At 43.5% G+C, this 18045-nt stretch overlaps 1 protein-coding gene across 1 annotated transcript in view; it reads left to right on the top strand.

The window, feature by feature from the left end:
- Window positions 1-3494: 3494 nt before the first annotated feature.
- SCRN1 (secernin 1) overlaps window positions 3495-18045 on the top strand; it is a 25137-nt gene continuing 10586 nt past the window's right edge. Inside the window, exons 1-3 of the mRNA XM_008587852.1 lie at window positions 3495-3732; window positions 7050-7244; window positions 9476-9641. Coding sequence (XP_008586074.1) covers window positions 3495-3732; window positions 7050-7244; window positions 9476-9641 — 599 coding nt within the window. The remainder of the gene's footprint in view (window positions 3733-7049; window positions 7245-9475; window positions 9642-18045) is intronic.

Genomic DNA, 18045 nt, shown 5'->3' with positions numbered 1-18045 from the left:
CATGCACAATTACCTCAGACAATAGCCAAAGAACACCTGGGCACACATGTGCAGTTAGCATGTTTACATCAAAGAGACTAGGTCATGCCTGGCAAGATTCTGAACAGCTGAGGGAGCCTGAGCATTTTTCATTTTTACATTCCACCCTCCTGACCTAATCACCTCTTAAAGGCCCCATCTCTAAATACATTAGTGTATTTAGAATACTTCAACATAAGAATTTACAAGGCTTCAACATATGAATTTTGGGGGGACACAAACAGCATAGCATTACCTTAATGGGAATCTTTGATGTCTAAAAGGTCACGAAGCTGGAGAGGCATTGTAGACTCATTGATTGTGGGAAGGAGGGACGATTATTTGCAGCTGAGTCCTATAAGAACAATGGGCCCATACTTCTAAAGAGAGAAGCATTGGTTATTTTTGTTTCCCTAGGGCAGTTATTATATGTCCACACTAAATCTAGTTATAACTTCATTTTACCTTATTTGGGATACAGAGGGAGAGGGGTCCCCCTAATCCACGGAGGCATAGATATCAAAAAGATAAGCAGAGTTCCTAAACAAAGGGGCTGTAAGCAGAAGTGAAGATGTTATCTTCGTCAGTGAGATGTGTTAACCTTTCAGGAATGAGCAGAGTGAACTTGACATACCTGTGAGATGGTCTTGGGCCCCCAATAAAGATTTTCCCATAAAATGAGGAATTAAATTCAGCAGCATCTAACTCCGAGACCCAGAACAACATGGACAAAGCACCACTTTGGAAGGGTTTGAATTGCACTGAAGCTAGATATCAGAGTGAGACTCTAACCTTGGCCCGTTTAATTTTATCCCTTTCCCTGTCCTGGTCCTGCCCGTGCTGAGATGTAGCAGCCAAAGTGAAATTAGGCAAGGGGCCAGAACAGTGCTGTTCTTGCAAAGAGTCTCATGAATCCGCCCCATCTAGAAGGTGAGACAGTTGTGAATGGCTTTAAAATAGGCCTCTGGATGTTGTGTGACTTGTGGCCCCAGGTCACAGCAGGCATGGTCTCTCTGGCATCTCCTCTGCACCCAGTGCCATGGGATTCGTCTGTATCTTCTTAAGTGGAGAGTGTGCAATTCCAGTATTAATTACATCCTTGTACTGTGGAGCAGGTGGTCCTGTCCTCATCCCATGGCAGCAAGACCAGGTGGGAATGGGCAAGTGGGACCCATGGCCTTGGCAGAGAGGTAGGAGCGTGAAATCATAATTGTATCTGTGGATGAGTGCTGTGGTCCTGCTGCAGACTGCACGTAACATGTCAAGGTCAGCGTGGGAGGCCCAGTGTAAGTTTTGGGGGTCTCGGTGTGGAACACAAGCTGGTAGAACCTCAGGAGAGTGTTAGAAACTGCAAAAGAGAAGTCACAACCTCCAAAGATGGGCTATTGCACCTGGCTATGTATTCACATGTTCCTAGTACATGTTGGTGTGGGCAAGTTGGGGCCCTGCAAAGGCCCTGGGATCAGAGTTCTGCCTGGAGAGTGTGTATGAGGCATTGTGACTAGGGCCACCATGGGCCCATAGAAAGGAGGAAGGAAGTGCTCCAGGGTACACAGCTCGGGTCATGAGAGGCCCTCACGTCACACTTGCTTACTCCAGATCCTCGAGATAAGGTGAGTGCTTGCTTCTGCGACTCCTCTTTGGAGAAGATGACACCAACCCGCAGAAGAGTCTACTTAATTCAGTCTTCTAATGGGTTTATTCTTTTATCACTTTCCTAAGGACTTGGCGTTCAGCTTTGTAAATTACTGCCTTGTAACCAAGTCTTCCTAAATAAGCTTAAAATGGGAACTGTCAAATGAATTGATATATAATTATCTGACTGTGAAAATAAGCCTGTAATAAGAATAAGTCCTCAGCATATAGTTGTATTATCTTTTCTTCTCCCTGGCAGCACAGTGAAATATCCCTTTAGGAAGCATCAAATTGGGTGAATTTTAATGGTTATTATTTGTCAAGTGAAGATTCATTATCTTGGTAGCTATCGCCTCTGTTCTGAGTGAGACTCTGGTTCCTGTCACTGGAATTATAATTTGAGTGAACAGATAAATAAGTGGACATTTACTGAGTACATATCATATGCGACCCTCTTTCATAGCAGCCTGAGAGAGAGTATTGTTTCACTTTACAGATGAGAAAATCAAGGTTTGGAAGGGCCACATGACTTAAGATCATACTGCCAGCCAGCAGCAGAGCCAGAACTAGAAGCTAGGTCCCTTTATCTCTGAATCATCTGTGTCTCTTCCAGAGCGTTTTGCCTCTGGAAGTGTACTCATTACTAACTTGGTCCTAGGCACTAGCACTATGTATTGTCACATTAATTATCTCACAGAACTCATCCTAACAGCAACCCAATGACATAGGTACTCAATTTATAGATGACAAACTGAAGTTCAAATATATTATGTAACCCGCCCAAGGTCACACAGAGGACAATATCTGTGCCCTCTTTAAAAAGTCTGTTAAGGGAAAAGCCAGGGGGAGATGGATGTCTCACTTCAGAAGGAATGTATGTTCTTTTGATAACTGAGGTTGTAAGCCACACCAGTAGATGTAGGCTGACAGGTAGGGGGAGAAACATGTAGAAAAAGGATCAGCTATGTCCTAACCAGCCACCCTAACCAGAGATGCCTTATGAAATCTCTGAGCAAATTATAAGCACAGAGCACAGTGACTGGCAATTGACTTACTAATTGTCTTAGTCCGTTTGGGCTGTTAAGAAAATACCATAGACTGGGTGGCTTATAAACAACAGAAATTTATTTCTTACAGTTGGGAGGCTGGGAAGTCCAAGATCAAGATGCCAGTAGATTCAGTGTCTGGTGAAGGCCTGTTTCCTAGTTCATAGATGGTACTTTCTTGCTGTGTCCTCACATGGTGGAAAGGGATGAGGGAGCTCTCTGGGCCTCTTTTATAAGGACACTAATTGCACTCAAGAGGGTAGAGCCCTCATGATCTAGCCTCCTCCTGAAGGCCCCATCTCTTAATACCATCACATTGGGAATTAGGCTTCAACATATGAATTTTCAGGGGACACAAACATTCAGGACATAGCAGTAACCAAAATGCCTAGTGGAGAGTAATAGAGATCAAGCTGGACTGCGCAGAGATTTTCTTTTTCCCAGGCTAGAGTCAGGAGGGAGCACTAGCCAGAGAAAAGGGGTCTCACTAACGGCCAGAGCCGAGCTGGTTAGGTCTATAGAGACAGAGGCAGGAAAGGGAAGAAGAGGCTGAACTTCCTTTCAAGAGGGAGACGCCACTGGGCTCCTGATTCTTCTGTGTAGTAGGGGAGGGTCCAAAGACAAAACACCCCCGTGATTTTTAACTGAATATGTGAGATATGTATTCTGAGTTTAAGTGCCATTGATTGGTTTGCATATTAGTCTCCATATTTAACATGTTTACACATGTTGGCATGCTTCATAACAGCCTTGACCCAGTCTTTGATCACTATGGTAATAATTACATGATACGAAATGACTGATGTATACTTCTGGTTTCTTTCCTGCAGACTTGGTTTAGAAAGAGGGACAACAGCTAAAGAAGCCTTAGATGTCATCGTCTTCTTGTTGGAAGAACATGGACAAGGTGGGAATTATTATGAAGATGCAGACGCCTGCCATAGCTTCCAAAGTGCGTATCTGATTGTGGATCGCGAAGAAGCCTGGGTGCTGGAGACCGTGGGGAAATACTGGGCTGCTGAGAAAATCACAGGTGAGTGGGTGTGGGCGGTGAGGAGGCTTGAGGACAGGAAAGGCTGAGGTGGACGTTGCCTGGATGAATGGCGTCAGGCCCAGAGGACTTGTGCTGCGGTTGCAGACCCTCCCTGTGCTGGACCTTCCTGCTGAGGCATGCCTCTCAGTTCTGGCATCTCACTCCAGAGTAGAAACTGGAGTGTCTGAACCTGGGGTGAGGAGATGGCCACACCTGGAAGCACACTCTGAACATTTCATATTCTCTGTTTGCTTTCTGGACAGGACCCAGTTTTGACTACCAGCAGCAGTTCTATGTCTCAAACTGTTACTTTGTTGATTGGCCAAGGGAGTGTTGATTCTTTGTTCATAGCAGGTCAACAAATCCCTTCAACTGGGAGCTGCCCCTTGTCGCCTCCAACCCTGTAGCTCCGTGTGCTTGGGATATTTCTCCAAAATAGGAGTCTGGATCTGTGTGAGGACCACTGAATGCCACTCTGGGTCAACAAGGCCATTTCTCTGTGAGACAGTGTTCTTAGAGAAGCAGAAGACTAGAGGCTCCACCTGGAAGGATTTAGTGCCCATAAAACGGCTGCTCTGTGGGTCCTGCAGCGTCTTGCTTCTAAGGCAGTGCTGGGGAAGGAAATGTTAGGGTCTCGTATCCTCACCTCTGCACCCTCACATTCTGGACGCCATGGGGGCCCAGGGTGGGTTAAAGGGCTTCTAAGAGGACTAAGTAGCTCTAAGAGAGAATTGGCCAGCAAAGCTCCCCTTACATTCCTGAGGTCTGGATGATAAATACACCTCCTGAGCATGTCCGTTCTCCCTTCCTGTGCCCACGGTGGACATGGCTGGTAGATCACAGCACTCTTCTCTTGTTGAACCTATACTTGGCCAGTGTATTTTTCTCAACCCAATTTACCAGGAAGTCTCTTCCAGTTAATCAGAAATGATGTTAGCGGGCCGGCCCGGTGGCGCACTGGAGAGTGCGCCGCTTGGGAGCATGGCGGCGCTCCCGCCAAGGGTTCAGATCCCATGTGGAGACCGGTTCCCGCTCGCTGGCTGAGCGCGGTGCGGGCGCGGCACCGAGGGTTGCGATCCCGTTGCCGGTCCCTGGTGCGGGCGCGACACCGAGGGTTGCGATCCTGTTACCGGTCAGTAAAAAAGACAAAAAGGAAAAAAAAAAAAGAAATGATGTTAGGGATCAAACCTGTTAGCCATCCCTACCTTAGGGGTGATTGGAACCAAATCTGACCTGAGTTAGAAGCAGAAGATCTACTGCAGAAGTTGGGAATTGAGCCTGTTGTTTCTGTGCACAATGTTAGTCCAGTGATCAGGACTTTTGTGGACGATGGTATGTGTACCCTATACAAAGTTGGCCCACTGAGGCAGTGAAATCTAGACTGTTGTTTCCTGGCCAAGCTGTGCAAAGTCTGGGTTGGCCTGGTGGAGAGGATGTCATTCTCACAAGGGTGCAGAATGGGCTGGCTGTGCCCATAAGCAATCACAGTTTCTCCGCCCTCATGTGCCCAGCATGTACCACCAGGACACATGCCTGCTTGTCCAGCTCTTGCAGTAGTTACAGAACTAAGGCAGCCAGTGTGGCCCACCAGGTCTCCAGCTCTTCTGTGATGCAGGGACTTAGAACTCCTTTTTAAAAACCCTTCCTAAGCTGAAGTTTTAATATTGAAAGCTTCCATCAAGGAGGCTAGCAGTCCATTCTTAAAAGCAGTCACATTTCTTTTAAGTAGAACCTAAAACTTTTTGATCTATACCAGTGTTTCAAAAGCTGAGCTTCCCTTCAAAATATAGCTTTAAAACTCCATCTCCACGAAGTGCATGTTGTCTTTCACTAAGTATTTATATTTTTCAAAACTCAGCCATTTCTTGGATTCATTGATTTCATATCCTCTGATCCCAGCAGCAGTGTGATTGATTGCAGGAGGATTTAATGCACTCTCCCCCCAAATGATAAGTTCTTAAAAGCAAATGTCTACTATAAATCAAATAAAGTCTGTGGAGTTGTTCACAAGAAGTTTTTTTTTTTTTTTTAATAGCTTAGTTATGAATGATGTCAAAATCTGGTTTTCATTTTTAAATTGCTTATAATTTTACTTTTATGGTGCCCTCTGAAAATATGAATGGCAAAGGACCAATGCCCATCAGCCAGGAATGCTTATTTTGGAAGTGTAGATCAGTGAAGCAAAGCATACTGGAAAAACTCAGTCCAGCACTGATCCTGCCTCTAGGAACTGGTTTTCAGGCAATAATGGCTTTATTGCAGCTAGTAGTTTAGGCTCTCTCTCTCAACTTCATTCTCCAAGAATTTGGAAAATCAAACGTGGAAGCAGTAAACATGAATGGCCCTTCTGAGCTAACACTAATAACTTGTTAGTGTTTGTACTCTGGACAAACATTGGGAAGCTTCAAGCATCTGGAAGCTTGAAAGCTGAGTCATCTGCTGTGGATCTGCCGCTCAGGCTCTGGAGAAGGCACAGCAAGCCTGCCGGCTGATAGGAGAATTTCTGGCCTACACCCCACTTATCAAGGTGGAATGTACTCAGAATGTACACATTTCTGACTCTAGATTTATTCAGCTGCACTTCTATTTTATGAAAAAATAATTTCCAAAGATTTCTCCCTCTAATTCATTCTCTTTCTCTCTCTCTCTCTCTCTCTCTCTCTCTCACACACACACACACACACACACACACACACAAACACACACACAGTATTTGTGAGTACATTCTGTTATTTTAAAATGATTCATTGTCATTGCCACAGTGTTCTTCTAAGTGTTGAGACTGAAAGTATCCGATTTGCGTTTTTTAAAAACCATATATGTTTGGACAGGGGGTGATGATGTGAAGTGTTTTCCCAGGTGAAAAAGAATCAGACTGGGGAGGAGGAATCGCAGTAGGTGCTTTAGAGCATGTCTGTGGATGAACTGCATCCCCGTAGAGCAACCTCATAGATTTCTAAGTCTTGTTAGCTCAGAACCTCTTTCAAAGAACCTTTCACTTTTCTTGTAAGTAATGAATGCTTGGGGTTTATTTAGTCAAAATGAAGGGCCTCACATATTTGTTTTGATTGCAAATTTAAGATCAGTGAAGTGACTGTTGCTCATTTAAAATGGGATAATGCCTTGTGAAGACTGGTCAGACAGTCTAGGAGGTCTCCTAGAAAGAGGACCGAGGATCGGCTGTTTCTCTCTTCAACAATTGAATCCATTCCTCCCTGTAGTTACAGTCAAAGCTTCAGGGGAAGGATTCCCTGTAGATTTCCATTTCTTGATTACGTCTTTACGTTTCAACTAACTGGGCTTTGTGCTGTTTGCAGAGGGAGCAAAGAGCGTTTGCAGTCAGCTGTCACTCACCACTAAGGTGGACGCGCAGCACCCTGAACTCAGGACGTACGCTCAGAGTCAAGGGTGGTGGACGGGAGAGGATGAGTTCAGTTTTTCCGAAGTTTTTTCTCCAGCTGATGATCACCTGGTCTGCTGTGCAGGAAAAGACAGCTTGGAAAAGCAAGAAGGTGAGTGAGACTATCCCTTATAACTCTTCTTCTCGTCTCCTTTGTCCTGCAGCTGTTTCAGAGAATGTGTCTGACCTTGGGAGGGTGAACAAGGAGGGGGAGTAGAGAATAGACCTTGTACAAGGCCAGCTTGTGCCGAAAGTCCCTGATGTGCAGCATGAGGACAGCTGGTCTTTATGTTCACGTAGTGCTTCCTGCTCCGTGGAGGTGTCCAGCTCCTGCTGATGTTACTTCTCCTTTAACATGGATGTCATGTGTTGTCTTTCGTGATACTTACTGCAGCTTCCCTTGTGTCTCAGTATTTCTATATTCCACTTATCTTCTCCTTATATTTTATTTTCCTGCTGGGCTTTGAGGGCAGGGATGTGTCTTTTATTCAACTAGGATCCCTTGTGATGCCCGGAGAGTCCTTTGTTCCATGAGCATTTGTTGAGTTGAATTCTCCTCACAAGCCCTCTATCAGCCAGCCAGTTGCTGACTTAATCACAATCCATATTTAGGTAAATGTGGTGACTCTGTGGGTTTTTACTTTTGTGCCTGAGTGAAAACCGCCCCCCCCCAACCCACAGTGGTCACATTTCATATTTGCTAGAGATACATATAGTTTGTAAGTCAAACTTCTGATCATTTAAAACAGGGGTCAGCAAACTGCGAAGGGTCAGCAGCTACCTGTTTTATTAATAAAATTTACAAGTGGGTGGAGGGCAGCTATGCTCATTTATGTATGTATTATTTATGGCTGCTTTCATGCTATAGTGGCAGAATTGAGCCCGTGCAACAGGGAAGTTGCAACAGAGACCATATGACTCATAAACCTGAAATATTTACTATCTGGTTCTCTAAGAAAAAGTTTCCTGACCCTTAATCTAGAAGAAGACTTTAGGACTATTTCTGTAGAATTTAATTAATATAGTCTGGGTAGGAAAGTAACAAAGCATTTATTTTTAAATGGGAACTCAAAAAAAGAAAAGAAAAGCTCTAAACGTTTTTAATTCAAAAAAAAAAGTAGCTTGGTGGAGGTTATTAAATAATTTTGTCAAAACATCAGCCCCAAATCTGGTGAGGCCTCTGGATGTAGCTGCTAGTTTACAGGAAGTGTATAGGATGGAGAAAAATTCTAACTAACGCCATGTGTATGCCACTGCAAAGTCCAGGCTGTGGAAACTGTATAGGAAAAAGGACCCAATTTCTTTGACAAGTAAGATGCAAGGGGGAAAAACAAGAGGCCGGGGTTTAAAGAGATGTAAGAGACATTAGCAACCTATTGGATTCCGATTCAAATCAATAAACTCCCTATGACACAATGAGGAAACTGGAACGCTGGGTAGTTGAAGAAATCAAAGACTTACTGTTCATATTTTTAGCTGTGGCATGTTATATAGAGATTTACGAAGAAGATATGATACATGATATGATAGAGGTGATAGAAAATGATTGCAAAACTTCTCCCTATGTGATGCTTTGATTTTATCTTTCTGAACACAGGCTGAAATAGTGTTTTAACGGATTATAACCAGAGGGGAAATGTAGTAATGGGATTCCCTGTAGGCAAGAATTTGTATATCTATTTATCTGAAGTCAGAGCCCATAGTCCTAATCATTCTGAACATTCTAAATGCCTCTATGTGTGTATATTTCCCACTGTGGAGAGGTTACTCTCCAAATATAATATTGACTCCAACCAGCAAGAGTGTATGAGAGAGAGCTTGGTGGGCTGTGCATAGATTGCACGTGGATATCATTCTATAGAGTTACCGCCCTGGTGGAGGTGTAGCTAAGCGCTCTAACAAAGAGACCCCAAATTAACGTGGATTAAAATGAAGTTTATTTCTCTCCTATTTTATAGTCCAGATCGGTCTGGGGCTGGCAGGTTACGTGACTTCCATTTGTGGTCCACTTGTTGGCATCTTGCAGCCAGTGGGAAGAGAGAAAAGAGAAGTGAAGGGCAAGCGTTCCTTTCCGTGGGTGTGACGAGGCAGTGGCGCTTATCATTTCTGTCACCTCCCACTGCTCAGAGTTGTTCATCACGTGGCTGCACCTAGTCACAGGGAAGCTGGGAAATACATTCTGTAGTTGGGTAGTTATGTTCCCAGCTATAGTTTCAGGGGTTTTATTTCTAAAAAGAGAAAAGAGTGAGTGGATTTTGGTTACTAGCCTGCTACAGTTGTATCTCTTCTTTCCATCTCGCACTCTCTCTCTCTCTCTCTCTCTCTCTTTTTTTTTTTTAACAGAAAGCATCACTGTGCAGACTATGATTAACATCTTACGGGACAAAGACAGTGGAGTCTGTATAGACTCTGAATCTTTCCTCACCACAGCCAGTATGGTGTCTGTCCTGCCTCAGAATAGAAGCTCACCGTGCATTCACTACTTCACCGGGACCCCAGATCCTTCAAGGTTTGTCTGAGGCACAGTCACATNTCTCTCTCTCTCTCTCTCACACACACACACACACACACACACACACACAAACACACACACAGTATTTGTGAGTACATTCTGTTATTTTAAAATGATTCATTGTCATTGCCACAGTGTTCTTCTAAGTGTTGAGACTGAAAGTATCCGATTTGCGTTTTTTAAAAACCATATATGTTTGGACAGGGGGTGATGATGTGAAGTGTTTTCCCAGGTGAAAAAGAATCAGACTGGGGAGGAGGAATCGCAGTAGGTGCTTTAGAGCATGTCTGTGGATGAACTGCATCCCCGTAGAGCAACCTCATAGATTTCTAAGTCTTGTTAGCTCAGAACCTCTTTCAAAGAACCTTTCACTTTTCTTGTAAGTAATGAATGCTTGGGGTTTATTTAGTCAAAATGAAGGGCCTCACATATTTGTTTTGATTGCAAATTTAAGATCAGTGAAGTGACTGTTGCTCATTTAAAATGGGATAATGCCTTGTGAAGACTGGTCAGACAGTCTAGGAGGTCTCCTAGAAAGAGGACCGAGGATCGGCTGTTTCTCTCTTCAACAATTGAATCCATTCCTCCCTGTAGTTACAGTCAAAGCTTCAGGGGAAGGATTCCCTGTAGATTTCCATTTCTTGATTACGTCTTTACGTTTCAACTAACTGGGCTTTGTGCTGTTTGCAGAGGGAGCAAAGAGCGTTTGCAGTCAGCTGTCACTCACCACTAAGGTGGACGCGCAGCACCCTGAACTCAGGACGTACGCTCAGAGTCAAGGGTGGTGGACGGGAGAGGATGAGTTCAGTTTTTCCGAAGTTTTTTCTCCAGCTGATGATCACCTGGTCTGCTGTGCAGGAAAAGACAGCTTGGAAAAGCAAGAAGGTGAGTGAGACTATCCCTTATAACTCTTCTTCTCGTCTCCTTTGTCCTGCAGCTGTTTCAGAGAATGTGTCTGACCTTGGGAGGGTGAACAAGGAGGGGGAGTAGAGAATAGACCTTGTACAAGGCCAGCTTGTGCCGAAAGTCCCTGATGTGCAGCATGAGGACAGCTGGTCTTTATGTTCACGTAGTGCTTCCTGCTCCGTGGAGGTGTCCAGCTCCTGCTGATGTTACTTCTCCTTTAACATGGATGTCATGTGTTGTCTTTCGTGATACTTACTGCAGCTTCCCTTGTGTCTCAGTATTTCTATATTCCACTTATCTTCTCCTTATATTTTATTTTCCTGCTGGGCTTTGAGGGCAGGGATGTGTCTTTTATTCAACTAGGATCCCTTGTGATGCCCGGAGAGTCCTTTGTTCCATGAGCATTTGTTGAGTTGAATTCTCCTCACAAGCCCTCTATCAGCCAGCCAGTTGCTGACTTAATCACAATCCATATTTAGGTAAATGTGGTGACTCTGTGGGTTTTTACTTTTGTGCCTGAGTGAAAACCGCCCCCCCCCAACCCACAGTGGTCACATTTCATATTTGCTAGAGATACATATAGTTTGTAAGTCAAACTTCTGATCATTTAAAACAGGGGTCAGCAAACTGCGAAGGGTCAGCAGCTACCTGTTTTATTAATAAAATTTACAAGTGGGTGGAGGGCAGCTATGCTCATTTATGTATGTATTATTTATGGCTGCTTTCATGCTATAGTGGCAGAATTGAGCCCGTGCAACAGGGAAGTTGCAACAGAGACCATATGACTCATAAACCTGAAATATTTACTATCTGGTTCTCTAAGAAAAAGTTTCCTGACCCTTAATCTAGAAGAAGACTTTAGGACTATTTCTGTAGAATTTAATTAATATAGTCTGGGTAGGAAAGTAACAAAGCATTTATTTTTAAATGGGAACTCAAAAAAAGAAAAGAAAAGCTCTAAACGTTTTTAATTCAAAAAAAAAAGTAGCTTGGTGGAGGTTATTAAATAATTTTGTCAAAACATCAGCCCCAAATCTGGTGAGGCCTCTGGATGTAGCTGCTAGTTTACAGGAAGTGTATAGGATGGAGAAAAATTCTAACTAACGCCATGTGTATGCCACTGCAAAGTCCAGGCTGTGGAAACTGTATAGGAAAAAGGACCCAATTTCTTTGACAAGTAAGATGCAAGGGGGAAAAACAAGAGGCCGGGGTTTAAAGAGATGTAAGAGACATTAGCAACCTATTGGATTCCGATTCAAATCAATAAACTCCCTATGACACAATGAGGAAACTGGAACGCTGGGTAGTTGAAGAAATCAAAGACTTACTGTTCATATTTTTAGCTGTGGCATGTTATATAGAGATTTACGAAGAAGATATGATACATGATATGATAGAGGTGATAGAAAATGATTGCAAAACTTCTCCCTATGTGATGCTTTGATTTTATCTTTCTGAACACAGGCTGAAATAGTGTTTTAACGGATTATAACCAGAGGGGAAATGTAGTAATGGGATTCCCTGTAGGCAAGAATTTGTATATCTATTTATCTGAAGTCAGAGCCCATAGTCCTAATCATTCTGAACATTCTAAATGCCTCTATGTGTGTATATTTCCCACTGTGGAGAGGTTACTCTCCAAATATAATATTGACTCCAACCAGCAAGAGTGTATGAGAGAGAGCTTGGTGGGCTGTGCATAGATTGCACGTGGATATCATTCTATAGAGTTACCGCCCTGGTGGAGGTGTAGCTAAGCGCTCTAACAAAGAGACCCCAAATTAACGTGGATTAAAATGAAGTTTATTTCTCTCCTATTTTATAGTCCAGATCGGTCTGGGGCTGGCAGGTTACGTGACTTCCATTTGTGGTCCACTTGTTGGCATCTTGCAGCCAGTGGGAAGAGAGAAAAGAGAAGTGAAGGGCAAGGGTTCCTTTCCGTGGGTGTGACGAGGCAGTGGCGCTTATTTCTGTCACCTCCCACTGCTCAGAGTTGTTCATCACGTGGCTGCACCTAGTCACAGGGAACGTTCCTTTCCGTGGGTGTGACGAGGCAGTGGCGCTTATCATTTCTGTCACCTCCCACTGCTCAGAGTTGTTCATCACGTGGCTGCACCTAGTCACAGGGAAGCTGGGAAATACATTCTGTAGTTGGGTAGTTATGTTCCCAGCTATAGTTTCAGGGGTTTTATTTCTAAAAAGAGAAAAGAGTGAGTGGATTTTGGTTACTAGCCTGCTACAGTTGTATCTCTTCTTTCCATCTCGCACTCTCTCTCTCTTTTTTTTTTTTAACAGAAAGCATCACTGTGCAGACTATGATTAACATCTTACGGGACAAAGCCAGTGGAGTCTGTATAGACTCTGAATCTTTCCTCACCACAGCCAGTATGGTGTCTGTCCTGCCTCTCTCTCTCTCTTTTTTTTTTTTAACAGAAAGCATCACTGTGCAGACTATGATTAACATCTTACGGGACAAAGACAGTGGAGTCTGTATAGACTCTGAATCTTTCCTCACCACAGCCAGTATGGTGTCTGTCCTGCCTCAGAATAGAAGCTCACCGTGCATTCACTACTTCACCGGGACCCCAGATCCTTCAAGGTTTGTCTGAGGCACAGTCACATAGGCAGAAAGTGTGCGCTTCCCTGCAAAGCTCGTTCAACAAGCGTGGATCACGTCCCTGACCATGGCCACGTTCTCCCCTTGGATAGCAAAGTCACACTCTTCAGTCAGCCTCCACATGGGCAGTGTAGCACAAAGAGCTTGGATTAAGTGAAGTCACATAGTATTTATCACAATCAAGGAATCAAATTGTTGTTTTAAATTCATCAAATATTTATTGAGTATAGATTCTGGACCAAGTATTATAGGTTAGGTATGCAAAGATGAACAAAACAGAGATACAGGAAGGCCCAAGATGTATCAGAACAACCAGTTTCTGTAGCCAATACAGATTGAAACCACTGCAAGTGTACTGGCCACTTTTGTAAGACATTGTGATTTAGGGGGTTGCTTTCTGCCCACGTACTTCAGAAAAGAGGCAGGCTGCCACAGTAGTTAAGAACACAGCCTCTAGAATAAACTGCCAGGATTTCGAATCTAGCTTGTCACTCAGTAGCTGGATAAGTTACTTGACCTCTCTAAGCTTAATACCAGTCCCTACCTTTATGTGTTTGTTGGGAGGAATAAAATAGACAATTCAAGTTATTTATTAGTAACTACTATTTATGAAGACTATCTCTGATCTACCAGGCAGACGTTAGCCCCTCTGTCTGGTAATGTTCAGTCCTATACCACAAATCACATCGTCAATAGCTTAGAACCAACCATCCAATGGTTTCTAAATCTGTTCACTATTAGAATCTGCAAAAACTCTGGGGGACTTTTTGAAAAATACAGATGCCTCGACCCAAACCTATTGCGTCAGAATCTTTGAGGTGGGCCTAGGAATCTGTCAGGTAAGTCTGATCCTCATCCTGGAAAGCCCTTGACTGCCCATTCCAGTAGGTTCTCTTGTGTTTTTCAGGTGTTCCATTGGCTGAAAATCATTATCATTGTTTGAGTTCCAGCTACTATACCTTTGAATCTGCTACCAGAGAATCTGCTGCTATTAAGTTTCATTCCTTTTGCAGCTGAAAATACTTATTCTCTTCTTATTGTTTCAGGAATATGGGACAATGATTGTGTCTACCTAGGGACTGTTTCTTGAATGACTGAGGGGAAGAGCCAAGCAGCTTCTCTTGACCCTCTGGCCTCAGTTTTTAAACTACTACCCAAATCAGTAGATTTTCTTCTAATAAGACTTGACTGGTGAACTCAGTATAAGCTGTTCTTAGTTTTTCGTGCACTCATTTATTCATGCAACAAGCACTTGTTAAGCACCCACTGTGTACCAAACCCTGTGCTTGTTGGGTACTAGGGATGAGGTGTGCACAAGGGAAGAGGTGGCACAAATGAAATGAAGAAGGGGACTTCACAGAGGGAGGGACTCTTGAGTACTGGGTATTGTGGGAAGAGTGGGAGTTTCTCAGCTGCAAAAGCAAGAATAACATTCTGGGTAGAGAGAATAGCATGTGCAAAGCACAGAGGCGTGAAACGGCATGACACGCGGGCACACTTGTGCCTCTTCTTGTGGATGATGCTGGCGATTAGGTTTCCGTCTCTCCACCCCTGCCCCTGAACAAGCCCTACCACCCTCATGTGGTGCCTCAGCTCGCCTTGGATGGTGAACCCCAGCCATGCAGCAGTGTTCCTGGTGACCTCTCAGCGTGCTCCTCCTGTTTGAGTCTGGTTCTTTCTCTTGATTTTATCTCCCAGTTCTGAACCTTTGGTTCCGTGGCTCTACCTTCCACCTACTTTTTGGTTCACCACATCTGGGGCTCCTTTCTCTTGATATCTGGGCCTCCCTCATTATGGGATGTGACCTAGCTTGCTCCCCTAATGCTGATGGATCAGCAGCTCCTGTGAGAACTCTGCTGGCATACAGGGGCACGTACAGGAATTTAGTATTTTATTTTGAAGCATCTGGAATGTTCTGCTAAGGTATTTGGACCTTGTTCCTTAGGAAACAGGCCTTTCAAAAAGTGGAATGAATTGAACCAAGCCCTGTTGTCCCTGAAGTCTCAGATACCTGCTCTGATTGTGCTTAGAAGACAGGGCTTTCTGATGCCAGGACACTAATGTAAAGGAATTCTATTTCCTGTGCTGAAGTGCATGGCTTAATCCAATTATAGAAATGAGTTGGGAAACAGCCTTCTGATATTTAAAATGGAAAATTTCAAGTAATTTTAAAAGAAAATTATTCATGGTTAAATTAATTGAAAAGACCTTGTAGAAGATTAAGGCCCCTCTGGAAGACATTCATTTTTATCTTCTATGGTTAAATGAGCTTCATTTCCTACTGCAACTGTACAACTGTCATAGGTTATTATTTTTTTTCCTATTCAACATTTCAGTGTTTCTCTGTAATCAGGCATGTCTAACATTTTGTATTTTGTCAGCGGGAAGCATAATTACCCACTCTTAGGATTTTTAGGAAGTAAAATTAGGGATATTTTAGCTGGCTTCTGCTAATGCTAAAAATATTAGATGTTTTTAGGAGGTAGTTTCAGAGCAGTGGGCTTGCAAAAGATTATGATCAATGAGCAGGATTGTATCATTTATCCCCCCCCCAGTAAATGTTAGAACCAAAGGACATGATCTTACTGTTGTCTGCGCAGGTACTTCTCTGTCCTTTGCTTACTGTATTAATTATAGATCTGTTTCTCAAAACAACTTGCTCTCTGTTTTTAGGAGGTAGTTTCAGAGCAGTGGGCTTGCAAAAGATTATGATCAATGAGCAGGATTGTATCATTTATCCCCCCCCAGTAAATGTTAGAACCAAAGGACATGATCTTACTGTTGTTGTCTGCGCAGGCACTTCTCTGTCCTTTGCTTACTGTATTAATTATAGATCTGTTTCTCAAAACAACTTGCTCTCACATCCTCTTTTTCCTTCCTTCTTCCCTCTCTTCTTTCTCCCTGCTGCCTGCTATCTGCCAGATACTCTCTAAGTCTGAGAGTTGGAAGGAGATGCAAAAGTGAGAGTTTGAATGATTGAGGCAAATGCAAAGGGTCCTTTAATTAATTTTATTGAGAAGGAAAATTCCATCATATTAGTATTCTGTTGAGTCAGCTGGTACTTCAGTCATTCATACAGTAACACTAATTGGCTTTAGTGTCCTGATTCTGACCTTTGGAAGCCATTTTGTAGGAAGCCAGTACTTGTTAAAGCTTCATTGATGTGAAGAATTATAGAAGGAGAGAATAGCATCTTGAGACAGTGAAAAAGTCGAAGTCTCACAGTGTGCTGGAGCCAGGGAGCGCTGACTGTGCCTGTGTCGTCCCAATTCCAGGTTTTCTCATGTCATTGCTGGCTTGAAATGGTCCACAGTGGGAGTATTTATATCATAGAAATTGGCAAACACCATAAATCTGGGCTAATTTTTTTTTCAGAGGTATAGTTGTCAGACCAGCATACCACAGAGAAGTTCCCACAATTAGGAAAATGCACAAATACTCAAGATACAAGATGGGTAATCCAAAAGGGGGAAAGAAAGTAGAGGAAGTTCTAAGAAAATAGGGTGTTTAACCTACTTTAAATAGTGGCAGGGTGGGGGGAGATACAGGGGACATGGTCTCTCTCTTTCTCTCTTTTCTTTGTTTCTTCCTCTTCTCCTTTCAGTATTCTAACCTTGGGAGGGTAAATTGGATTGGCCAAGACTGTGTCATCTGGATAATTCAAATGTTAGCAACAGGTGGCACCTTTTTGTTACTGGAGAAAACATTATGAACCTTGGACACCGCCACTTATGCAGCCTTTGGAGCCACGTAGGGCACAGTCTGCACAAATATTCCCCGTGCCAAGCGCCCTAGGCAAAATGGCACCCTCTCTCCAATTTCATTCTGAATTCTTGCAACACCATCTTTCTTCTCTCTCTAACCTACAATTTTGACTTTTCAAAGCTTCCCAGAGCATCTGGATCTAGCCCACCATTCTTAAGGTTGTCCCATGCTCCAAAAGTACTAGTTTTCTTTCCCTGTAAACTTGAAACTTCCTTCATGGATTGGTTCTTTTCTTAGCCAGGTGTGACTTTGACAACATGATTGAAGTGACCTCACAGTAAAGCTGGAATGACCCACAGATAAAAACTGCTGAGAGAAACTGTATTGGAGAGAAACTGGTTAGTCCAGGTTCTTTTCAGATTGGCTCAAAGTTTAGCAGACTGATCTGAGGAGGGCCTTTGTGTTGTTCCTTCTGTGCCTGGCTCTACTTGGCCGGTCTGCCAGGGGCTCCAGCTCATGAGATAAGTCTGGGTTGGTCGCTTGGAGAGTTTCTGCATCTTCAAACAAGAACAAGCCCATATTTGAAGTCAGAACTGTTGGCTGGCCACTGATATTAGAATTCCAAATCCCAAAGCAAAAAAAGCATTTTTCTGTAGTAGCATAATGCATATGAAAAAAACCAACAAGAAGATATAAGAGTGAGAGATAATGGGGAAAACTGACTTTGGATTTAGAAGATCTGAGTTTAGTTCTACATCTGACACTTATTAGGAATGTGACTTTGGGGGCCGGCCCCGTGGCGCACTCGGGAGAGTGCAGCGCTTGGGAGCACAGCAGTGCTCTTGCCGCGGGTTTGGATCCTATATAGGGATGGCCGGTGCGCTCACTGGCTGAGTGCGGTGCAGAATTGGCCAAGACTGTGTCATCTGGATAATTCAAATGTTAGCAACAGGTGGCACCTTTTTGTTACTGGAGAAAACATTATGAGCCTTGGACACCGCCACTTATGCAGCCTTTGGAGCCACGTAGGGCACAGTCTGCACAAATATTCCCCGTGCCAAGCGCCCTAGGCACAGTGGCACCCTCTCTCCAATTTCATTCTGAATTATTGTAACACCATCTTTCTTCTCTCTCTAACCTACAATTTTGACTTTTCAAAGCTTCCCAGAGCAT

Source organism: Galeopterus variegatus, unplaced genomic scaffold (assembly GCF_000696425.1).
Source record: "Galeopterus variegatus unplaced genomic scaffold, G_variegatus-3.0.2 Scaffold4572, whole genome shotgun sequence".
Taxonomy (NCBI): Eukaryota; Metazoa; Chordata; class Mammalia; order Dermoptera; family Cynocephalidae; genus Galeopterus; species Galeopterus variegatus.
The sequence above is the reverse complement of the archived record's forward strand: the minus strand, read 5'-3'. Positions and strand labels throughout refer to the sequence as shown.